General features: G+C 40.0%; 2 protein-coding genes across 2 annotated transcripts; one reads left to right on the top strand and one right to left on the bottom strand.

Moving 5' to 3' along the window:
* Positions 1-512: 512 nt before the first annotated feature.
* Positions 513-17,129, bottom strand: LOC307200562 (olfactory receptor 10A7-like; the record flags this gene model as incomplete). The annotated part of the gene is made up of 3 exons (XM_079949097.1): positions 513-550; positions 3,467-4,427; positions 16,473-17,129. The coding sequence occupies 3 exons, from the start codon at positions 17,127-17,129 to the stop codon at positions 513-515; spliced, it is 1,656 nt and encodes a 551-aa protein (XP_079805223.1).
* A 3,692-nt stretch (positions 17,130-20,821) lies between these two features.
* Positions 20,822-21,772, top strand: LOC307200561 (olfactory receptor 10A7-like; the record flags this gene model as incomplete). The annotated part of the gene is made up of 1 exon (XM_079949096.1): positions 20,822-21,772. One exon carries the CDS (start codon positions 20,822-20,824, stop codon positions 21,770-21,772), a length of 951 nt encoding a protein of 316 aa, XP_079805222.1.
* Between the last annotated feature and the right edge of the window lie 2,103 nt (positions 21,773-23,875).

Below are 23,875 nucleotides of genomic sequence, written 5' to 3'. Positions count from 1 at the left end.
TAGCAGCACCCGCTAAACAGGAAGAAAAGGTTAACCTGCAAACAAGAAAACGTTAAACAAAGGGAGGGTAGGGAGGGTGAATCTCCTGAGCCAACTGCCTGGCTATTCTCAGCTCCACCCCCTATTTATAAATGGGGCTGGTCCCACCTCCCAGCAAGAAACTTGATTACTGAGGCTGGGCGTGAACCTCCAAATAATAACACTGAGAGGCAATCCAGCCACCTCTATACTAGTAAGTTCCCTGGGAACTGTAGCACCGTGCGCGATCCCGCAAAGGGCACCCACATTATAAAGTGTGAATGCTCATTATTTTAATATGGGCCTGGTGTTTCAAGAGATCACAGACAATTAGCATTTTCTTTTCTTTTTTTAATAAATTTTATTTTCAAGTTTTTATATTTACAATTTCCCAAATATTCAATGCATTTCCAACATACCAAATGCAATGTGGACTTTCCCCCACCCCCATTCTGAATTCCAATTTTCTCCTTTTTTTACTTGCATCTTATCATTTAATTTTCAACATCTTTAACACCTGGCATTTTCTCACCTAAAAGACCAGCATTTATTTATTATCCATTTATTAAATTTATATATTGCTCTTCATTCCAGGATCACAGGGTGGTTTACAGTAGAAAACACAAAAATACATAACACATACACCCATACACACACAGTTTAAAAGTCCATAGATTATTTAATTAGCCAAAGGCATGGGAGAAGAAGAATTTTTTGCGTGTTAAGACCCAGAAACCTCCCCCCTAAATAAATTCACACTTGACTCAAATTTTGGTTTTGGTTTTTGGCAGAATTTGGGCCACAACTTTATTGATTACAGAAAGTGGCTGGTTGCATAGGCTCTGGTTCGAATAGCTCCCTGCCATGCAGGTAGCGCTGACCCAGGTTTCCAGCATAGGTCAGCCAAGGGTGAACACCTGGATAAGCGGAAAGCCAGGAACAGGCATCTCCGCCACCCAAATGTCCCCCTGGACTCGGGCATGGGCACAACCCCCTCTCAGGGGTTGACCAAACCATCGAGTCCCTGGATTCCTTTAACGGAATACCCTTCACATAGGGATGGCGAGAGCATTCTCCTATCCCTATCACCTGAACCAGAGCCTATCCACAACCTTACAAGTTGTGACGATTTGCTACGCAGTAGGCGAAACCAAAATGGCAACAGGCAATCAGCCAAGTGGGGAAAATTCTTGCCATGCCCCTGTCCCAATGACGACGGCATAGCAAAGTCAAGCACAAAGCCCTAAAAGTAGGGAGAGGTGGGTGGGTGTTCCGAATGCATGTGCCAAAAGAGGAAGCTCTGGGTCATGTGCATGGGTATGTAAAGGTCCCTTGATCTGTTTGGACTGTGTCTCATTGGCCAGATTGCACCCAGCTTCGAGGGACCTACCAATCGGGTGTTGTGGCTGACCAATCGTACCCACCCACAACACAGGGTGTTGGTTGTCCAGGTCTTACCACAATACATGCCCTCTTTAAGGGAGGACCCGATTTCTCCTGACACTTAAATATACACAATGAGTATGCCAGGTGAGCCTCCCTGAGGAGAACATTCCTCAAAAGTGAAGCCAACACAGAAACGGCCCATTCTCAAGTTGCCACCCTCCAGACGTCTTGTGGAGGGGCACAAGAAGAAGGGCTTCAGATGATAAAAATCAGTTTCTTCCAAGAGTGCCTGGATCTCATCCATGGCCAGAAGCAACAGCTTGCGAGGGTGATGGCGACATGCCATGTCTTACATCACGCATGATATCGATGGCCCTGACTGCTTGTACAGTCCTACAAACTGAAATTGAGCAATTGACTGTTTTCTTGATATGGTGTGTGAAAGAGACAAAATTTCATCTGCAACCATTCCTCATATTATGGCAACATGTGTAGTATTCAAGTAATAGGTTTGCAAACCAACTGTGATACCATGAATTTGGGATAATTAACTTTATAGGAACCTTACATAATAGTAATTAATGGGAAATTTGAAGCCCCTTTGATTTTGTTAGGGTTAAGAAATTGTTCTGCATCACTGCAACATCTCATTTTGAGATCAAAATGAAGAAATACATTTTTGGAAAAATTTCCCCAATGGAATTATATTGTTTGATTTACTCAAAAGCCCATCTATTCATGAAGTGTAATTATGAGGTTTTAATATGCCCCAGGGGCTTTATTTAAAATGACAGTATTTCCAAAATGCAAACTGACTAGTCACCAAGGGACTTGTTAAAAATGTAGGAGAATTTATGATATTATTTCTTGAAAGTTGACCATTTTTACCTGCACAGTATTTGGTCCATATTATGAGGAAACTATATACATGTCTGTCTTTCTAGAGGGCAGTTTAACTGAACGGGTTTGTTTGACTACAACCATTAAATGAGATCTTTTAGGATTCCCATGTGAGCAAACTAAATTATCAGAGTCATACCCTCTGGGATGTAAATTGGTACTACCCAGCTAATGTCTATAAAACTAATTATATTCATTTATGAAAAGTGAAGTTCTAATGCTTAAAGTGCAGCAGAATTACTATTGACAAATGTGTAAAGGAGCAGATTGACATTGTACTGGTTTGCTGAATTTTAGCTATTATGGGAAAGGGCTGCAGTTCAGTGGTAAAGTGGAAGGTCTTAGGTTTAATCACTGGCATCTTCAGGTAGGGCTGGGAAGGATTCCTACCTGAAACCTTGGAGAGTCACTGCTAGTCAGTGAGCTAAACAGACTAATGGTCTCACTCAAGGTAAGGGAGCTTCCTGTTGCTGGAGTGTGGTAAACATATTGAAGCAGTGTGCAGAAAGAACTAGTCTGGTTGAAAGAATAAAGAACACTCAAGGTTTATTACTCAAGGCAAACAAAGCCATTCTATAGTAAGTATAGATTTTACATGTCACCAAGATGGAGCTAACACTAGCACATATTAACTCATACTGTACCTGGCTTGAACTCACTAAACTTGGAGAATAAGCAAGAAGGAAATAAAAGCATGAAATGAAGTTTATCAGCGTTAGTTCCTAGAAGAGAAGGAATCCGTGAGAAGGAAGGTTTCATTTCTGTCTGTAGGCCCCCATTGGTTAAGGTAACCTAACCACTCATCACCTGACAGCAACAGACCTCAGAGCAGGTCCTGTGTTTAGAGGTTCTTCTGACATTAAATATGTACTACATTGTGCTACATTAAATATACACTCAAGCAAATAGAAATATTGTGTAGAGAATTAAAATATGTGAAGGACCAGGAATAAAAAGTAGGTCTGGGAGGTAGGTCAGGGCACATTTTGGAAAAAGAGCTGATGTGCCTCTATAAGTAGAAACAGGACCTTCCTTTTGAAATTTGCATTAATAGTATTGAAAAACCTACTGTAGGGGTCCCAGAGAAACAAAAGCAAAATAAAACAAAATAAAATATGTATTATTCATTTTTTACAACTTCTTTTCCAACAAACATATTTACCGAGTTTACAGAGAAGCATGTTCTTCCCTCTCAACCTCCACAGGGCATCTTTCACTTCCTTGTTCCTCAGACTATAGATCATAGGATTCAGCATGGGTGTAACAATGGAATAGAATAGAGCAACTAGCCTGTCTATGTCCTCAATGTGACTGGATTTGGGACGCAGGTACATGGCACTGGCAGAACCGTAGAACAAGGTAACCACTATGAGATGTGATGAGCAAGTAGAGAAGGCTTTGTGCCTACTTTCAGCTGATGGCATGTTCAGTACAGTGAAAAGGATTCGAATGTAGGAAACCAGCACCAGCAGGAACGGAGATAATGTGATTAGCACACTGAATGCAAGAATTGACATCTCATTCCTTGTGGTATCAGTGCAAGCCATCTTCAGCACTGGTGGCACATCACAGAAGAAGTGGTTAATCTTATTGGGACCACAGTAGGGCAAGGTGAATATCCAAACTACGTTGCCAAGAGGCATCACAATGCCACATAGCCAGGAGGCAACTGTCATCTGAGCACAAGCTTTTTGATTCATAATCAGTGGATAATGCAGCGGGGAACAGATGGCCATGTAGCGGTCATAGGCCATGGCAGCCAACAGATAGCACTCAACTGTTCCAAGCGAGAGAAGAAAATACATCTGAGCAGCACAACCAGCAAAGGAGATGCTCTTGGACTCAGACACAAAATTGACCACCATCTTGGGGAGGGTTACTGAGGTGTAGCAGATCTCTAAGAAGGACAAGTTCCTTAAGAAGAAATACATGGGTGTGTGAAGGGCTGAGTCAACCAGGGTGAGGGTGATAATAAGACCATTTCCTAAAAGTGTCAGAGTATACATAGCAAGGAACCCAACACAGACTAACACTTGTGTTCCAGAGCTATTGGAGAATTCAATGAACATGAAATCAGGTGTCAGGGTATGATTTACCAGTTTATATTCCAGAATATAAGTCATCTAAAAAAAGGAAATGGAAAAACAAAAATTACTTTCCAGACAATTCAGTTCATTTATAATTATATGGATCACCTTAACAAAGAGATGGGGAACTTGCAGTGGTCTGGATGTTGTTGTACTACTGCTTCCATCATCCCTGACCACTCACTATGTTGTTCGGGGCTGATGGGAATTGGAGTTCAACATCTGGGGGGACAAAAGTTCACTCATCCTTCTCTACTGGCAATTCCTACAGTTTTCCCCTCAGTTCTTATAAACTGTTCTGGGGATATCATTGAAGGTTGGTATAGAAAAATATAGGATAAAGTTTTTTAAAATACTTGTGAAAGGCATGCTTTTTGGTCATTTGCTCCATGTGATCAAGTCAAGTACTCTTCATTCCTCCTATACCAGTGTGCTTTTGTCTTGTGAAAGAAACAACCACAGTGAGGTTTAGTCAGCATTTCAAAAGAAAGACTTACCTCTGAGATGAGAACAAATATATGTGCCAGGTGCCTGAAGCAGATGCTTCTACTCATGAAACACCGCTATATCACACAATGCATGGCGATTCTATGGAGGTTTCCCCTGCAGACTCTGGTGGTTAAGAAGAAATTAGTTATACATACGGGCAGACTGAAAGCATGCCAATGGGAATGAAGTACTCTACAGAACAGGCCACTGGTGAATTGTTTCTTGTCTATAGAGATAACAGTATATGTGTTGGCAGTGTTGTTTTCTGTTGTATTTTATATGGGGAAGGCCCAGGGTTCAGTGCTTTGTGTGCAGAAGCCCCCAGGTACATTCCTTGGTGTCTCAAATGGGTGGGTTTGGGACAGATTCATGTTTGAAAACCCAGAGAACTTTTGTCAGTTCTGAACTAGATGGGCCAATTGTGTGACTCATTTAAGAGAATTGTTCTATGACTATATCTATTTCTTAACAGATGCTAAGTTCTCATAAGGGGAATCTAATTTGAGCCGTTAATGTGCATAACAACTGAAAAGCCATAAAGATGACTCATGGGACCAAACTTTGGGATGAAGGTTCTATTTTTTGACATATAACAAAAATTGATGAAGTGCCAATAAATTAACCAAATTCAGAAAGTATAGACAGGGGAGGATATAATTTAACTCTGACAGAGAAACATCCCTCCAGGCCCCTGTGCGTGCAGCAAAGGTTCTAGAGGAAATGACTCCCTCCTTGCTATGGGAGCCTTGGATGAAAAACCCAACATGTACACCCAGAACCCACTGCCCACCATTCACCTTAAAGTTCTGACATATTCCTAAAAGGTGTCCTAAACCCAATAATACCCTAATATAGCTACAATTTTATTTTTCACTTCCTCACCTAGGCAGAGGTGGAGCTAGCTGCTCCGGCAACTAGAGTGGCATGCACCCGGGGGGAAGGGCTAGCCACCTGTGGGGGTGGGATGAACATCCCAGGGGGTGAGTGTCCCAGGGGGGCAGTTCGAATGTCCTGGGGGAGGGATGAGTGTCCCAGAGGTGTGTGCTGCCCACCGCGAGTATCCTGAGGGGTGGGGTGGCAATGTCAACCCCCCTCAGGGATGACACCCGGGTCAGCCACACCCACCGCACCCACCTTGTTCCACCTCTGCACCTGGATAGGAGTCAGTCACACTCCTTAATTTGTCAATCAAAATAGTCCCAGTAGTGTGGAGTAGGTGGGAAAAGGAGGGAACCTTACGACCAATTTGTTGGGGTGTGATTAAATGTTAGGAGAGTATATATTAGATATTATCCTTCCTTCCTCACATTTGTGAGTACAGCAGAGTGCCAACCCTTTGCAGCTTAAAGAGAAGCTTAGATAGGCTAGTTTTAGTCTTTTAGTTTAAGACACTTCCCTCCATGTCCCCATTATTTCATTCACTCCCCAGTGCTATTGTAATTGAGCACGTTTTCAATGTCATCCACCCAGCCACAACTGGTCGGCTTGCCATCGTCTCTTACTTATTAATATATAGTAACCATAAACAAAAATACGAACTACAAAATGAATTAGCAAACCCAGTACACTTACACAAGTTACAATGACAAGAGTTTGAAAACTGCTACTTCTTCTTCCTCTTCTTGATTTTGGTATTTTGATTTAAATGTCCGGACTATGAAATGTTGCAGTTAAAGCAAGGGGACTACTCTAAATGACATATTTGTATCTTGCCGTTCCATTCAGGACATCAAAGCTGTGTACAATATCGTCTGTCTGCCACTTCTGTCATTTTAATGGGATTCACCAGTGTTGGGATGCAGGGGTACACATACCCTTAAGCATTTGTGAATCTTTGTACTTTTGTCCATTTGCTGTATTTATTTTCCCCGATTTGAACTATAAAATGGTGATTTTCTTGAGTAAAAATGAGAAGTACCCCTAAACTTTTTTTTTTTTTTTTTAGAAAACAAAGTACTGGGATTCACCTTATTCCTGTAACTGTAATTTATTTTTAAAAACTGTTTTTAATCACAATTTTTATGTTGTTCTAACCCACCCTTAAACCTGTGAGGTAGGCTAGATTAAGTTAATATAGGTTCATAAACTGCAGTTTCTGCCAATAGTTTGCCATGGTGTTGGAGACAATGTACCAGGGCCAGGAAATCCAGTTGGCATCCCTGTAGCAGGAGAGAAGAGAAGAAGGTTCACTCTATTGGCTTTGCTGAGAGACTAAGCTACCTCTGACTTTTCCTCTTCCTCAACTGACACTAAGTGACTATCATTCCATCAGGCTGCAGAAGAGGGAGTATTTGGTAGCAGAGCTACCACATTAGCTCTGATGAGGGACCAGCATCTTTTGGCCCCACCTCTCCCTAAACTGTTTCCATTCTAGCTGGTCCTTATAAGGACTGGACAACTTTAAGAACTGATGCTTGATGAGTTTGCTTTTCCATGCCCAACTTTTTTTTGTTTTGTGTTGTATTTTTGTAATTATAAACCTGGCGACAGGTGCTATCTAAAAAGAAGAAGAAGAAGAAGAAGAAGAAGAAGAAGAAGAAGAAGAAGAAGAAGAAGACTGCTCTGGGATTGTTTTGGGCTGAACAGTGGTGTAAAAGCTTAAATAGAAAAATGGGCAGATAAAACTGTAAAAGCATATGTACAAATGTGTTAGTTATGAAAGTTTCTGAGGACTTCAGCGCTCCTTTCATGAATCAAGGCTCTAATGCCCTAGCTGGGAATTAATTGGAATGTGTCAAGATGATTTGCTATTCAAATAAGCACACTGTTGCTTCCAGTTCTTTTCTTTCTTCTATATATTGCTGGAAACAATCTAAGCAGGTTACAGAAATCAATTAACTACCATTCTAATTATAACTGTTTAGACTGCAGGAGCTTCCAGAATTCGCTTACAACATTCACATCATGTTTGGCTTTCCACAGGTAAGTGTTGAATTATTATTTCTAAAACTGCAACTTGTTGCCTGGATATCCACAACTATTAATTGCAATATTACTGATATGATATTTGGATGTAAGGGTGCCTTTTGGTTCACACAATGTCTTGGGAAGTGTAAATTGGGTGGTTTTGCATTATAATAAGAGCTCAACCAAATTTTTTATCCACCCCTATTTGGATGCTTGCAATGATAACTTTCTACTTGCATAATAGTTTTGGCCAGGCAAATATGTTCTTGTTATTCAAAGGCTAATACTTTGTAAACTTGTGATTTGTGCAGAGCAAACAGCTGTCAGAGACTATAACAGGCACAGGAACAAGCCAAGCTCAGACAACTAGCAAACCTATTAGTTATTTTTATACTTTACAACTTAACGCTTTGGGCAATATACCCATCAAATCAGCCTGACTCTGTCACTTGGAAGTAACAGTGAAAGAGGTCTATTTTTCATCAATTGCTGCCCAGGCCTTTTAACTGGAAATGCCAAGTGATGAACCTTATATTAGAATTAGCACAGTTTGCTAGATATAATTCATGATATATGACAGAATGCAAAACACTTTCTCTAAAAAAAGAAAAAAGGAACACAGTAAGTTGCCTTATAGTAAGTCAGATCAGTGCTTCATCTAGCTCAATATTATTTTTTCCCAGTCCTACCTGGCGATCCCAGGGATTGAATCTGAGAGCATCTTCATGGAAAGCCAATGCTCTGCTGCTGAATGATGGACCTTCCAATCAATGTTCCAATGGTTTAATGAGAGAGGTGTGCAACATAACTCTGTGCCTGCTCTTTTGGTACTAAATCCAACAGTGTTTTAGCCAGTCATGTGATATATCTACTCAGAACTAAATTCTATACAGAATTTTACTTTTATATGGATCCACTTGTTTCTTACGAGAGAGAGAGAGAGAGAGAGAGAGAGAATTTGTTAACTTCCATGGACTCTAGCTTTTCTTTATACAGTTGGGTTAGAAGTAGACTAAAGTGCCAGACAATATAATGCATGCAAGTGAGGGTACTTCTGATCTCTCTTGCAAAGACTGAAAATATTCTGACCCTCCTATCCATGGCTTTCAGAGAATATATTTTCTATAAACGTCCTACACTTAATAGATAGATGGAACAGCCTTATTTGCAATCAGTTTCAGTTTTACATCTGTTCAGTGTGGATGGGGGAGTTATTCAGTTCAGATCTCATACAGTTACCTATCTAATTTGTCTTTCCAAGAACAATCTCAAACAAAAATGCAGGTATCTTTTGCATTTCTCTGAAATTTGAAAAATAATTCTGAAGCAAAAAATAATAATAATGCATATCTTAGTGATGCTGAAATATGATACCACTTCCATCAACCAGGGTGGTGGACCGATCAGGGGATTTTTTTGTGATATCCCCCAAAAAGATCAACAACTAAAAAATATTGATTTAAAATTTTTGGCACCCAAAAATAGGGGTCGTCTTATACATGGGGGTGTCTTCTACATGGAAAAATATGGTAGTCCCTTAGGCTATGGGAAAATGACCAATACAAGGTCACCCTGTTAGCTTCATGACCTACTACTAGTCCAGCATTTTAACCCCTATAGCTGTCTCTTTCTCTTTTGTCACAAAGGTGCAAAATAACCTGTTCCAAAACTAAGGGTGGGTTGAAACATTTTCTTTTGCATATCCTAATATCAGAAATTGACATATCACAGTTGCTTTTTAAAAATCCTTGCAGGAGGAGCATGCAGAAGAAACCACAAAAAGGAACGCAAGCACTACCACATTTGAATTTGTGCTCCTGGGAATCTCACACAGATATGATTTCCAGTCTGTGCTCTTTGCTGCATTTCTGCTAATCTACCTGTTCATAATGATGGGGAACCTGCTGGTTTTTGCTGCCACTATATCAAATCACACTCTGCATACACCCATGTACTTCTTCCTTAGACATTTGTCTCTTTTGGATATCTGCTATGCATCTGTGACTCTTCCTCAAATGCTGGTGAACCTAATGTCAGAGAAAAAAACTATCTCATTCTTTGGCTGTGCCATGCAGCTGTTCTTCTATGTTTTACTTGGAGCTGCTGTGTGTTACCTCCTGGCTATTATGGCATATGACCGCTACCTGGCCATCTGCCACCCTTTGCATTATATGAGGCTCATGACCAGGAGGGCTTGCTTCCTGTTGGTTTCTGGATGCTGGCTCAGTGGGTTGTCCATATCGCTTATGGAGACATGGTTGGTATTTTCCCTCCCCTTCTGTGGCCCAGGTATCATCAATCATTTCTTCTGTGATATCCGCCCATTAGTAAGATTGCACTGCCCAACTACCTACATAAACGAGGTGGAGAGAATTCTAACCGTCTTCCTGGTTCTCATCACACCATTCATATTTATCCTGGTCTCCTATATTCTCATATTTCTAGCTATTTTGAAAATCACTGCAGTAGATGGTAGGCAAAAAGCTCTTGGTACGTGCTCCTCACATTTGCTCTCCGTGGTCCTCTTCTTTGGCACAGCTATGTTCACATACTTGAGGCCAAGTTCTAGTTATTCAGCTCCTACAGACAAATTTCTCTCCCTCACCTATACTGTGGCTCCAGCCATGTTCAATCCTGTTATCTACAGCCTGAGGAACAGACAAATGAAACATGCCCTGAGCAGTTTGTTAGCCAAAAGCAGACAGTTTGTAGGCATGGGGAACATTCATTTTGGTGTTTGACTAATTAGACAATCAATCTCTTTGGAAATGGCTACGCACCTCTTAAGGGCCAAATCTCTAGGTTATTCTTGTGACCCAATTGTCCTTTATCCCTTCAGAAATTGGTGATGCCAGAGCAGGGGTAGGGTATCTTTTGTCCTCTGGTTGCTGTTGGCCTCAGTGGTTAGAAGAAGAAGAAGAAGAAGAAGAAGAAGAAGAGGAGGAGGAGGAGGAGGAGGAGGAGGAGGAGGAGGAAGAGGAGGAGGAGTTTGGATTTGATACCCCGCCTTTCACTCCCCTTAAGGAGTCTCAAAGCGGTCTCAAAGAGTCTCCTTTCCCTTCCTCCCCCACAACAAAACTCTGTGAGGTGAGTGAGGCTGAGACACTTCAGAGAAGTTTGACTAGCCCAAGGTCACCCAGCAGCTGCATGCAGAGGAGTGGGTAATTGAACCTGGTTCACCAGATTACAAGTCTACCGCTCTTAACCACTACGCCACACTCTCTCTCATTCTCTCTTAGGAATGATGGCAACTGCAGTCCAACAACATCCAAAGGACAACAGACTCCTCATCCCTGCACTAGGTTGAGACTGCATTTCTTAGTGCAGAAAGTATTGATCTAATGTGTAGAGATCTTTCCTATTCTAATTAGTTCAAGAGGGTTCTAGAAGCTTCTCTGTGTGAAAGAAACTTCATGATATTTGGGTTATTCCCTCAGAGAAGCTGAGTACAGCTGGTTTGAACTGGTTCTCTTCTCTCTTCTGTCAAGGTCATGCTGACTGTAAAACTAAGGCCTGAAGGAGCCTGGGTTTCACTTTCCCTTTCCATCTCTTTTCCTTCTGGTGTGGTGTTCTATACTGTACATAGTACAGTGGTACTTCGGGTTACAGACGCTTCAGATTACAGACGCTTCAGGTTACAGACTCTGCTAAACTGGAAGCATTACCTCGTGTTAAGAACTTTGCTTCAGGATGAGAATAGAAATCACGTGGCAGCTGTGCGGCAGCAGCAGGAGGCCTCATTAGCTAAAGTGGTACCTCAGGTTAAGAACAGCTTCAGGTTAAGAACGGACCTTCAGAATGAATTATGTTCTTAACCCGAGGTACCACTGTATGCTTAGTGTGTGTGTAATTGGATTTCTTATGGACAGGGCCAATCCTGAATGTATTGGATTTGTGACCATTATGCTTATTTGCCTTCAGTAGCAGTAAAGCTCTGCAATTGCCTCTTGTCTATTTTTGGGGAAGCCTGCAACATGTTTAAGTTGTTACTCTGCTAACTATACATTGGAATCTACTCTGGATCAATATTGAGTAGAATTACATGACAGAAACACACAGTTGCAGTTGGAGCTGACCTACACAGAAGCAGCAGTCATGCCACAAAAGTAACAAAAGGGCCTAAATAAAAGATCAAAATCGATATTTTAGTGTGGCAGCACCAACACTTTGTTTTTTTTTTTAATATAAATATTTATTAGAGTTTCCAAATTAATACAAAAAAACAAAAAACAACACACAAAAATACACAAAAAATGACAAAAATACAAAGATACAAAATTAAAAAACAGTTAAAACAAATATAATTTCCATTACTTATTTCCATTAACTTGTTTCCCAGATCTCCTCTCACCTCCCCCTTTTGTATTCCAATTCAAATTCTTAACTCAGCAAATCCTTATTATAACTTATTGTAACTTATTATAACTTATTACTCAACCTTTACATTACAGCTGGTAACCACTTAATTTCTGTCCAACATCCCTCTAATGTCCATTGATTTTGCAATGCCGCTTCAAATAGTCTTTAAATTTCTTCCAGTCTTCTTCCGCCGACTCTTTTCCCTGGTCTCGGATTCTGCCGGTCATTTCTGCTAGTCCCATATAGTCTGTCACCTTCATCTGCCATTCTTCCAGAGTGGGTAAATCTTGTGTCTTCCAATACTTTGCGATGAGTATTCTTGCTGCTGTTGTTGCATACATAAAAAAAGTTCTATCTTTCTTTAGCACCAATTGGCCGACCATGCCCAAAAGAAAGGCCTCTGGTTTCTTAAGGAAGGTATATTTAAATACCTTTTTCAGTTCATTATAGATCATTTCCCAGAAAGCCTTAATCTTTGGGCATGTCCACCAAAGGTGAAAGAATGTTCCTTCAGTCTCTTTACATTTCCAGCATTTGTTATCGGGCAAGTGATAAATTTTTGCAAGCTTGACTGGGGTTATGTACCACCTATATATCATTTTCATTATATTCTCTCTTAAGGCATTACATGCCATAAATTTCAAACCGGTGGTCCATAACTGTTCCCAGTCAGCAAACATAATATTATGTCCAATATCCTGTGCCCATTTAATCATAGCAGACTTCACCGTTTCATCCTGGGTGTTCCATTTCAGCAGCAAATTATACATCTTTGACAAAATCTTAGTTTTGGGTTCGAACAATTCTGTTTCTAATTTTGATTTTTCCACCTGGAATCCTATTTTTTTATCCAATTTATAAGCCTCCATTATCTGATAATAATGAAGCCAGTCTCACACTTTGTTTTTTAGTTTCTCAAAACTCTGCAATTTCAATTTATCTCCCTCTTGTTCCAAAATTTCCCAATATTTTGGCCATTTGGACTCCATATTAAGTCTTTTAAAAGCTTTCTCTTCCATTGGTGACAACCACCTTGGGGTTTTATTTTCCAATAAGTCTTTGTATCTTATCCAGACATTAAACAACGCTTTCCTGACAATATGGTTTTTAAATGCTTTATGTACTTTAACCTTGTCGTACCACAAATATGCATGCCACCCAAAAGCATTGTTAAATCCTTCTAAGTCCAAAATGTCTGTGTTCTCAAGAAGCAGCCAATCTTTCAACCAGCAGAATGCTGCTGATTCATAATAGAGTTTGAAGTCTGGCAGGGTAAATCCACCCCTTTCCTTTACATCAGTTAATATCTTAAATTTTATTCTGGGCTTCTTGCCCTGCCAGACAAATCTAGACATATCTTTCTGCCACTTCTTGAAACAATCCATCTTGTCCACAATTTGCAATGTTTGAAACAAAAACAACATTCTAGGCAATACATTCATCTTTATAACTGCAATTCGACCCAACAAGGAAAGTTTCAAATTTGACCAAATTTCTAAATCTTTTTTCACTTCCGTCCAACCTTTTTCATAATTATCTTTAAATAGGTTCACATTTTTTGCTGTCATATTAATCCCCAAATATTTCACTTTCTTAACCAAAGTCAAACCTGTCTCATTCTGAAACCTTTCTTTTTCAATTGGTGTTAAATTTTTCTCTAAAACCTTAGTTTTTAACTTATTCAATTTAAATCCTGCCACTTGACCAAATTCTTGAATTAAGTCTAAAACCCTTTTAGTACTAGATTCTGGCTCCTGTAATGTCAAAACTAAGTCATCTGCAAATGCTCTCAATTTGTACTGTTTAGCTCCGACCTGTATACCTTTAACCAACTGGTCTCTTCTAATCATGTTCAGCAAGACCTCCAGAACCGATATAAAAAGCAACGGGGAAATTGGGCACCCCTGTTGTGTCCCTTTTTCTATCTTATATTCTTCTGTAACTACATTATTTACTATTAGTTTTGCTTTCTGTTCAGAATATATTGCACCTATACCATTTTCAAAGCCTTGCCCTACCCCCATCCCCTGTAGATTCTTTTTCATAAAACTCCAAGAAATATTGTCCAAAGCTTTCTCCACATCCACAAATATCAAAACTGCTTTAGTATTTATATTCACTTCTAATTTTTCCAAAATATCAATTATATTCCTCAAATTGTCAGACAAATGTCTTCCCGGGAGAAAGCCCGCTTGGTCTTTATGAATCTCTTCCATCAATACTTTTTTTCAATCTTTTAGCCAAAATATCAGCAAAAATTTTGTAATCCACATTTAATAACGATATGGGACGGTAGTTCTTAAGTTGAGTCTTTTCAGTCTCTGTTTTCAGTATAAGTGTGATATATGCCTCTTTCCACGACTCTGGCGCCCTTTTCCCTTCCAAAATTTCATTGCAGACTTCCTTCAAAGGTTGTAATAAGCACTCCTTCAAAGATTTGTAGTACCTGGAAGTCAGCCCATCCGGTTCTGGAGACTTGCCCAATTGCATACTTTGAATGGCACCTTCTACTTCCTGTTCAGATATTTTATAGTTCAACATTAGTTTACTTTCTTGAGAAATTTTTTGTAATCCATTTGTCTTCAAAAATCGTTCTATATCCATTTCTTTCTGTGGCCCTTGTGAATATAATTGTTTAAAATACTTCTGAAAGCAATTTCTAATCTCAGTTGGATTGTGTATGTTTTTTCCTTCCACCTCTAAGTTTGCAATGGTGTTTAGTTTTTATCTTTTTCTCATTTGCCACGCCAACAGTTTCCCACATTTATTCGCTGATGCAAATGTCTTTTGTCTCATTTGTTTGATTTTCCATTCTATCTCTTGATTCATCAATTCCATATATTGTGTTTGGTATTATTTTATTTCTCTCAAGATCTCCTGGGACTTTGGTTTTACTCTTAATTTCCTCTCCCCTTCTTTTATTTTCTCCAGGATTTTATCTTTCCTTTCATTTTGACTTCTCTTCTTAATTGCATTCTGTTGTATCAGAAACCCTCTCATCACAGCTTTACTTGCGTCCCAGATTACTCTTTTTTCAACCTCAGTATTCAAGTTTATTTCAAAATAGTCTCTCAAGATTTTTTGGGCCTTTTTGTACACTTCTTCATCTCTAAATAGGGTGTCATTCATCCTCCATCTAAAGGAGCCAGTTGCTATTTGTTTCATTTCCATCCTTACAGCATTATGGTTGGAGCAAGTTTTGGGGCAGATTTCCACTTTTTTATCTTTGATGCCATTCCTCTAGTTACCCATATTTGGTCAATTCTAGTCCATGTCAACCTAGCTTCAGAAAAGAAGGTTCCCTCTCTTCCCAAAGGGTTCTTTGTTCTCCAAATGTCCACCAAGTCCATATTGTCAGTCATTTCAAAAAAGTTTTTGGTAGTCTACCATCTTTGGTGACTACCTGTCTTTGTGCTTTGTCCATGTTTGTAGATACTACTACATTCATGTCCCCCATCAAAATCAGGTTATCATCTAGATGGTCCAATAAAGTCTCATGCAACTTCTTAAAAAAATCGGATTTCCCCTCGTCTGGTGCATAAATTCCTACTATCAAAAATTTCTCTCCTTGAAATTGAATTTCAATTGCCAGGTATCTTCCTTGCTCATCTTTAAAAACTAATTTCGGTAAAAGTCTCTCCTTTGCATATATCACTACTCCTCTTTTTTTAACTTTGTCAGATGAAACAAACTCTTGTCCCAATCTCTTATTAATAAGTAATTTCCTGTGTAACCTCATTACATGTGTTTCTTCTAGGCAAATCAAATCCAATTGTTCCTTTTTTTAATATATGAAACAAACTTTTTCTCTTCCGAGGGGAATTAAGTCCATTACAATTCCAACTTAGAAGTTGCAGAGCCATGATGGGGTTACTTCGCTTTACCTCCAACTGCTCCGAGTAGCTGTTCTTTTTCTGTCGGTGGTGTCTCCTTCTCTGGACTAAGGAGTCCAAATGATAAGTTTGCTATGCCCAAAATTCCTTTTTCCAGTGTTTTTGGCTCTTCTCCTGATTCCGCTTCTTTCTGTAGGTGTTCTTCATGGTCTTTCAAAAACTTGTCTTTATCATTCACCGTTCTTATTCTTATTTTCCTTTCTTTGTATTTAAAAGATAGGCCTTGGGAAAGTTCCCACCTGAAGGGTATCTTGTTTCTCCTCAACAAGGCAACAAGATTTCTGTAATAGGTCCTTATGTCCAAGATATGTTTTGGGATGTCCTTGAAGATCTCCACGAATGAGTCTTCAATTTCCAAGGTTCTCTGGTAATGCAGATTTAAAATTTTGTCTCTTTCTTCTTTTGTTTGAAAGGTGATCAAGCAGTCTCTTACTTTGTTCTTCCTCTGTCGTTTTCCAATTCTAAATGCACTCACTATCTTAAATTCTTCCTTCCCCAAGTCCTCTTGCCAAAAGTCTGTAAATTCCTTTGTAAGAAAGTCCACCAGGTTCTCCTTCTCACTTTCTGGTACCGCTCTGATTCTCAAATTCTTCTCCTTCCCTTGTAATTCTATCATGGCCAATGTCAGGTCGTGGTCCTCCAGTTTCTTGTATGCAGGTAGTATCTTTTCCTGGGCGGCAGATGCAATTTCTTTCGCTTCCTCAGCTACTTTTCTAGTCGTGGCCGATTCCTCAATTAATTTTTCGATAGACTGTGTATTAGAGTTCACTTTCTTTCCCAGATCATTAATACTTGTAGTGTTCAAGTCAATTTTTGCTAATGCCTCAGCCACCTGTTTATTTGTCTCAGCCACTTGTTTATTCATTTCTGCTACCTGTTTTGCTAAATTTTCCAAAGAATCATTAATTTTACTAAGTGCCTGAGCCAATACATCTTCAGATGACATATTTTTTTGTTTAGTCTGTGTAGCAGCTGCTCCTCCTGGTGCTCCAGATGTTGAAGCCCTCTGCTGATGTGTGGTATCAGCCCGATATGTTTTGCCAGACCTGGTATTATGTGCTGGTTCTTGTTTTCCTTTCCCATCTGCCATAACCCTCACATAAAAGTCCAAGGTCAATCCCACACCTGAGAGATTTGTTTTGGAGAGGAATTTTCCAGTGGCGTAGTTGTTATTGCAATAATGTCAATGTTCCTCTAGGGGGACAACTTCAATTTGCAACTCTTTAGAAACAAGTATAAACCTTACAAGTCCCTCCAGCCGCTCAATGCCACAGTTTCAAAATGCCTGAAAGTTACTTTAAAATCCCAAGAAAGTTACTTTAGAATCAGAAGAAGTCCAGAAACACTGTATCTCTCTCGCAGAGCTGGTTTAAAAGTCTTTAACTTTCACTCTAGTTTGAGGCAGACTTCCCACTGATCGGCTCCCTGTTTAAAGGCAGTCCATTCCCAGGGGTTTTGAGGCAGCGGGAGTAACTTTCTTTCCCCCTTCTCATGCAGGTATAAAAGTTTAAATCTTTCCCCCTCTGCTCCTGCAGACTGGGGGGGAAACCACTTTTTGGTGTTGGATTTTAAGCCTTTACAAAAAAAAAGTTTCAGGGTTTCCGCTTTAAAGTCTCTTTGCTTTGATCTATCTACAAGCAGGGAAGGCAGACTTCCTGTTTATACTTTCCCTTTTCGGTGCCGAATTTATCCGATTTGTTCCTCCAATTAGTTCAATAAACCTACTCACGGGTAGATGCTTTAAAGTCCAATTGTTCAGGAAAAAGTCAGCTCTCTCCGGCCACAGCTGTGCAGCTTCACTCCACGAAATAAGCAGTCGACTCTCAGCACCGCGCCGCTCACTCCGATCCGTTCCAAAGCCTTTAAAAAGGCTCTTTCGCGGTTTGGGGGGCGCAAATGGTGCCTGCTGAGTCCCCCCGCTCACAGGCTTCACCCACCTGTGATTCTCGGGGGTCCCCTCTTTGCTGCAGCGGCAGGACCCGATCCCGTGGAGCTGATCCCTCCGGAGCTCAGAGGGAATCCGCCATTTGCCGGAGGCGCCAACCCGGAAGTCCTCCCGGCAGCACCAACACTTTGGAACTTCCTGCCTGTTGACATGGGATAGGCACCTTGACTGTAATCTATTTTGTGCCTGCTAAGAAACATTTTTGTTTAGACAAGCCTACCCAAACATCTAGGGTGTTGATGTATGTCTTATCTGTTCTTAGTTTACTGCTGATTTCATTTTTTGAATATTTTCAATAGTTGATATTAACTGTTTTTCCTGATAGTTTTATTCTCTTTGTTAATGACTTTGAAGTTTGTCTTTACAATCAAGCAATGTATAACTTTTATTAAATAAATTAAATCATAAAAAATACATCCTATATTAAATTGCCTATAAAGTTTTTCTCTCCTTTTAGAAACATCAGCAGCTATTCATTAGGTCTGTGCATACGGCCCGCAAAGACCCACAATCCTGAACTGAATCAGGACAATCTGGGAAAGTGAATCAAGGCTTACCCCAGGGACTGGTGGACTTCGGATTCCAAATTTCAACAGCCAGCTCATGGGGGCCAAGGTCCCTTCAGCCTCCCCAATAAAATATTTGAGGCCCCCCAAAAATGTTGATAGGTATTGCCATTTAAATGGTGTGAGTGTGCCATGCCATGTGATCAATGATGTGGGGCAGGATTTATCTGCCCCCCCCCAATATTTTATTCAAGTTTGTATCCTTGGCAGCACCTATGTGACAACCATAGGGTACAAGCATGGGCAATGTATATAGCAGTCCAGAATGAATACTCAGTAAATAGCTGATGTTGCCTAACCTGGCCACAAATTTTGTACAAAGAAGTCAGGATGGATGCTCCATAAACAGGTCATCTAGAAGTGACCTTACAAGCAAGCTGAACCACCTAAATCCTTACTTTCTTATTTCAAAATATTTCTTATAATCTCCATGTCTGGGAGATTATATGTGTGTGTATATAATGACTACATTGGTCATTATAACTTTTTGAAAGAGCAACAGTGAGTGATTTTCATGAATGACTTAGACCAGGCTTGGTTTCACCAATGACCAGGCTTGGTTTCACCAATGATTTCACATTGGCCCAATGTGATATATAAGGCAAAGTCAGTAAGAAGTACAATGGAAGCAGGGAAGAACTTTATTTCCCTTCCTTCCACAACTGCCAGTCTGGATAGGCCAGTCAGGCCAGAGCTATCAAGTAAGCTGTCCCCACACCTGCTTAGCGCCCTCTGCCCCCAGATAGGGATGATTTTCCCCAGATAGGGAGGACCCAAGGTAGGTAATAAGCAGGGAAGACCTAACCTTCCTGGCTGTCCTCTGAGCCCAATGAGGCTTTCTTTTCTTCATCATTCCCCAATTTAAACACACGTAGCATGACTCCGAAATGGTTTAGACACATTAGAAGAAAATTTCCTTTCAGTTTGGTGGAAATAGACAAAGGAGCTGAAAATAAGAAAAACAAAATATCACTATGTGATATCAGGAAAGAAGCACTCCTAACAATGGGCTGGGTTCACATCCAAGTGCTGTTGCTGGTTTCCATTTTGTTTGTATGAATCACTCAAAGTGATATGCGAAAATTAAAAGCAAATATTATAAGTCAATATTAAGCAAAGGGGGGAAAGAAACACTAACAGTGCATTCCAGTACATTTCTGCTCAGAAGTAAATTCCCTTGAGATCAAAAAGGCTCACATTCAGGTAGGTGGATAAAGGATTGAAGCAAAGAAATCATGCACTAAAGTGGTGACATGCAGCAAACCAGCAAATGTGTACAGAGACCTGTGCATGTCCGTACAATCGTATGTCCCTTCAAGCAAAGGATTTTAAAAGAACTGTCACAATGAATAACCTTAATAACGCATGTGGCCACTCCAACTGTCATTCATTGTGATCTGTTTTGGAGCACAGCTCCCAGAGGGAAGAATATGGGAAAATAAAACATGGCCATTGTGGCTGGTGAAGAGGCAAATACATTGCAAGCAGCCTAAGATCCCTGCCTTCTATCAGTGTGGCTGAAAAATCACTAGTGCCACTGGTGAGTCAAGAGCAGAAAGCTGGGTGTGACCTTCCAGGTATTCCGTAAGTACAAGATTATTTTCTTTTGAAGGCTTTGGCATGTTTCACTCTTAGTACACTCCTCATGATTGATACTAAATTATTTCTTGGACAATTATTATTTTTCAAGTTTGATGCATTATTGAGGAACAATCCTACCAAAGGTTGGCACTTATAAATCCTATTTTTAATAAAGAAAATGATGATCATATGAATTGCATTTTCCGTGAAATCGTTCAATGATTATTAAAATAAAACTTCCCCATATTAAGAAGACATGGGAGCTATAAGCATAATTTAGAAAATTTATTATAAGATCACTTCTAAATCCTATTGATTTCAGTTAAATACTTTATTCTATTCTAGCACTGAAAACAACAGGGCTTAAAACTGATGTAGCTAGATCACCTATTTATAATATACAATTTACACGAGATAACAGTAGTTAAAAGCACGTCATCTACTTATATTCCACTCATTCTTCAAAGAGTTCATGAAAGCTTAAATATAATGCATAGAAGGTATAATATGAAGACAATGCTAGAACCAGAACTTAGTAACTTCTGTTTTAGAAGTATGCTATGTGACTTTGGATCATTCCCTGATCTGCTAGGTACTCTTATAACAGAGTTCCACATATACACTATATAAAAAGATTTTGTAGAACCAATCATATCCTAAAGTCATGTTCAAGTATGTTCTTTTTCCAGGATGCAGAACAGAAAAGAACACATTCTACAAAATAGTACAACACCAACAACGTTCATCCTCCTGGGTCTTTCTGATGACCCAAACCTGCAAAGTGCATTATTCTTCACATTCCTGGCACTTTATATCATCACTCTGGCAGGAAACCTTCTCATCATTCTTCTGACGTTGGCTGACCCTGCCCTGCACACTCCCATGTATTTCTTCCTAAGAAACCTGTCTTTTCTGGAGATCTGCTACACATCAGTCAATGTCCCTAAGATGCTGGCAAACCTCCTTTCTGGAAATAAATCCATCTCCTTCATCGGATGTGCTCTGCAGACCTACTTTGATTTCTTCTTCGGTGGGTCAGAATGTTTCCTTTTGGCCGCAATGGCCTATGATCGATATGTTGCCATTTGTAAGCCCTTACATTACCACGTCCTGATGAGCCAAAAGGTTTATACTACTTTAGCTGTGGTATCTTGGCTAAGTGGGTTTCTGATGTCGTTTGGTCACACCAGCATGGTGTTTACTGTCTCCTACTGTGGCTCCAATGTGATCAATCACTTTGTCTGTGACATCCCTCCTTTGCTGAAATTGGCTTGTGGGGACACCTCAAGGGTTGAGATTGCAGTCTTTGTGGTGGCTATGATTTTCGTGACTTTGCCTTTTATCCTGATCTTGATGTCTTATGCGGGCATTATAACCACCATTGTGAAGATCTCCTCAGAGGCTCGGAAGAAGACCTTCTCCACCTGCTCTTCACACCTCATTGTGGTGACCTTGTTCTATGGTTCTGCTTGTATTACATATTTGAAGCCCAATTCCACTTACTCACCAAACACTGACAAATTTCTCTCACTTTTCTATACAGTTATCGGTCCCATTTTGAACCCCCTCATTTACAGCTTGAGGAATAAAGAGGTAAAGGGTGCCTTTAAAAGAATTTGGGATAGAAGACCCTTTCGGTGATAAAAATGAACTGACATATTGTGGGAGTTCCAAAATAGGTAGGGACTTGTACCTACTAATTTCTGAAAGCATTAGCTTGGATCCAGAATGATTTAGTAGACCTGTGGTCCCCTTAAAATTAATGGGATTAAGTTAGTTATGCTTTAATATATGATCCTTGATTTAAATGGGAATTTAATTCATTTGACCTTGCCTGTATCTACCTCAAACAGTTGGATAATTTATAGTAAATAAATTTGTGTGAGGAAAGATTGTGCTTCCCTCCTAGTGAATTCTACAAAAATCCCCCAAAAGATATCTCAGTGAGGGTTGAAGATTCCTCCTAAACATTTTGTACAGTGGTACCTTGGGTTACATATGCTTCAGGTTACATACACTTCAGGTTACAGACTCCGCTAACCCAGAAATAGTACCTCGGGTTAAGAACTTTGCTTCAGCATGAGAACAGAAATCGTGCTCCAGCGGTGCGGCAGCAGCAGGAGGTCCCATTAGCTAATGTGGCGCTTCAGGTTAAGAACAGTTTCAGGTTAAGTACGGACCTCCGGAACGAATTAAGTACTTAACCCGAGGTACCACTGTATTGGGGAATGGATGGAAAACTATTGGGGGAAGTGTGAATCATCCTCGATTAAGCTTGGAACCTAATATAACTTAATATGAAAGTCATTCTCTGTCAGAAAGTTTCCTGCCCCTTCATCCCCAACCATTGGAGCCAAAGGGTAAATCGCAAGCTTTGTCTGCAAAAGGTCCCATGTTCAGTTCAGGCAGGGCTGGGAAAGATTTTTACCTGAAACTCTGGGGAACTTCTGCCAAGCTACATTCAGAGGTGGGGTTTATTGCATGAGTTTTTCCGGTTATGATGCTAGTGCTTCTGTCCCAATTTAGAACATTCCTTTTCAATAGCAGCTACATTCCAGAACTGTGGTGTTTTTTATATTTAAAAAATTGCTAAAATGCTGAACTACATTATAAAGGACAGGAAAGAATTATATGCAGGGATACTGCCCACATTTTGTCACATGAACTCACAATGCAATAATTCCCTCCGTTTGGACTTCTCCTAGCATGCTTCTGTTCCAGTGGCATTTTCATTTGTCTATTTCATCCAGTATAAAGAACCCTAAATCTACCTTTGTTCTTCATTGATTTCCAAAATTTGCAGAGACTAAATTAGTGTTGATTGCTGTCCCCCTGGCTACTGAATGCCTTGTGATTGTCTGGACAATGCCAGATATCATTCAAGACCTACCTGGATCAAACCTCTTGGAATTGAACTGTTGCCATATAGCCCATTGTCTCTCAACATCCCTCATATTACTTGACCATCATAGACCCTCCACATTTCCCTTTTTTACAGGGATAGTCCTGGATTTACAGAAGTTGTCTCAGTTTCTGGTTCGATCCCAGAATGTCCCGCTTTTTCTTAGGATGTCCCTATTTTCATTGGAGAAATTTTGGAGGTATGGAGTTAGGCAACCCCCAAGCCAAGGAGATAAGTAACTATACAACCTTTGAAGGAAGCATTGTATAGGGAGTGTGTTTTTTAATGTTTAATTTTTTTATGTTTTTATATATGTTGGAAGCCACACAGATTGGCTGGGGCAACCCAGTCAGATGGGCAGGGGATTAATAATAATAATAATAATAATAATAATAATAATAATAATAATAGGGTGTCCTTGTTTTCATTGGAGACATGTTGGAGGGTTTGAAATCAATGCTGCTTCTTTGCACAGAATTATACCCAAAGGCTGATTGTAAGTAGCTGCAGTAAGATAGGTCCTGCAGGAGGTTGAACCAGTTGACCCTCAGGGTCCCTTCCAACTCTGCAGTTCTATGCTATCATCATAGCAAGGCATGGGATAACCTGTGGAATTATTTCTATTGTTGTTATCGTTGAACTACCATTTGTCCTCTTACTTTCTGCTTAGCTCTTAATAAACTTCATCCAAATAACTGTCTGGATTATCGTGTGTATTGTTGCCAGACCCAAATGGAATTTTTCACTTATGTGTCTACAACATTTTTGGAGTCATTCTATATGTGTTAAGATTGGAGTCTGCCAAAGAAGAGAAAGCTACATTGGGCTCATAAAAGATCCAA

Source organism: Podarcis cretensis (assembly GCF_951804945.1).
Source record: "Podarcis cretensis genome assembly, chromosome: 13".
NCBI classification, from domain to species: Eukaryota; Metazoa; Chordata; class Lepidosauria; order Squamata; family Lacertidae; genus Podarcis; species Podarcis cretensis.
This window is presented reverse-complemented; position numbering and strand designations above follow the sequence as displayed.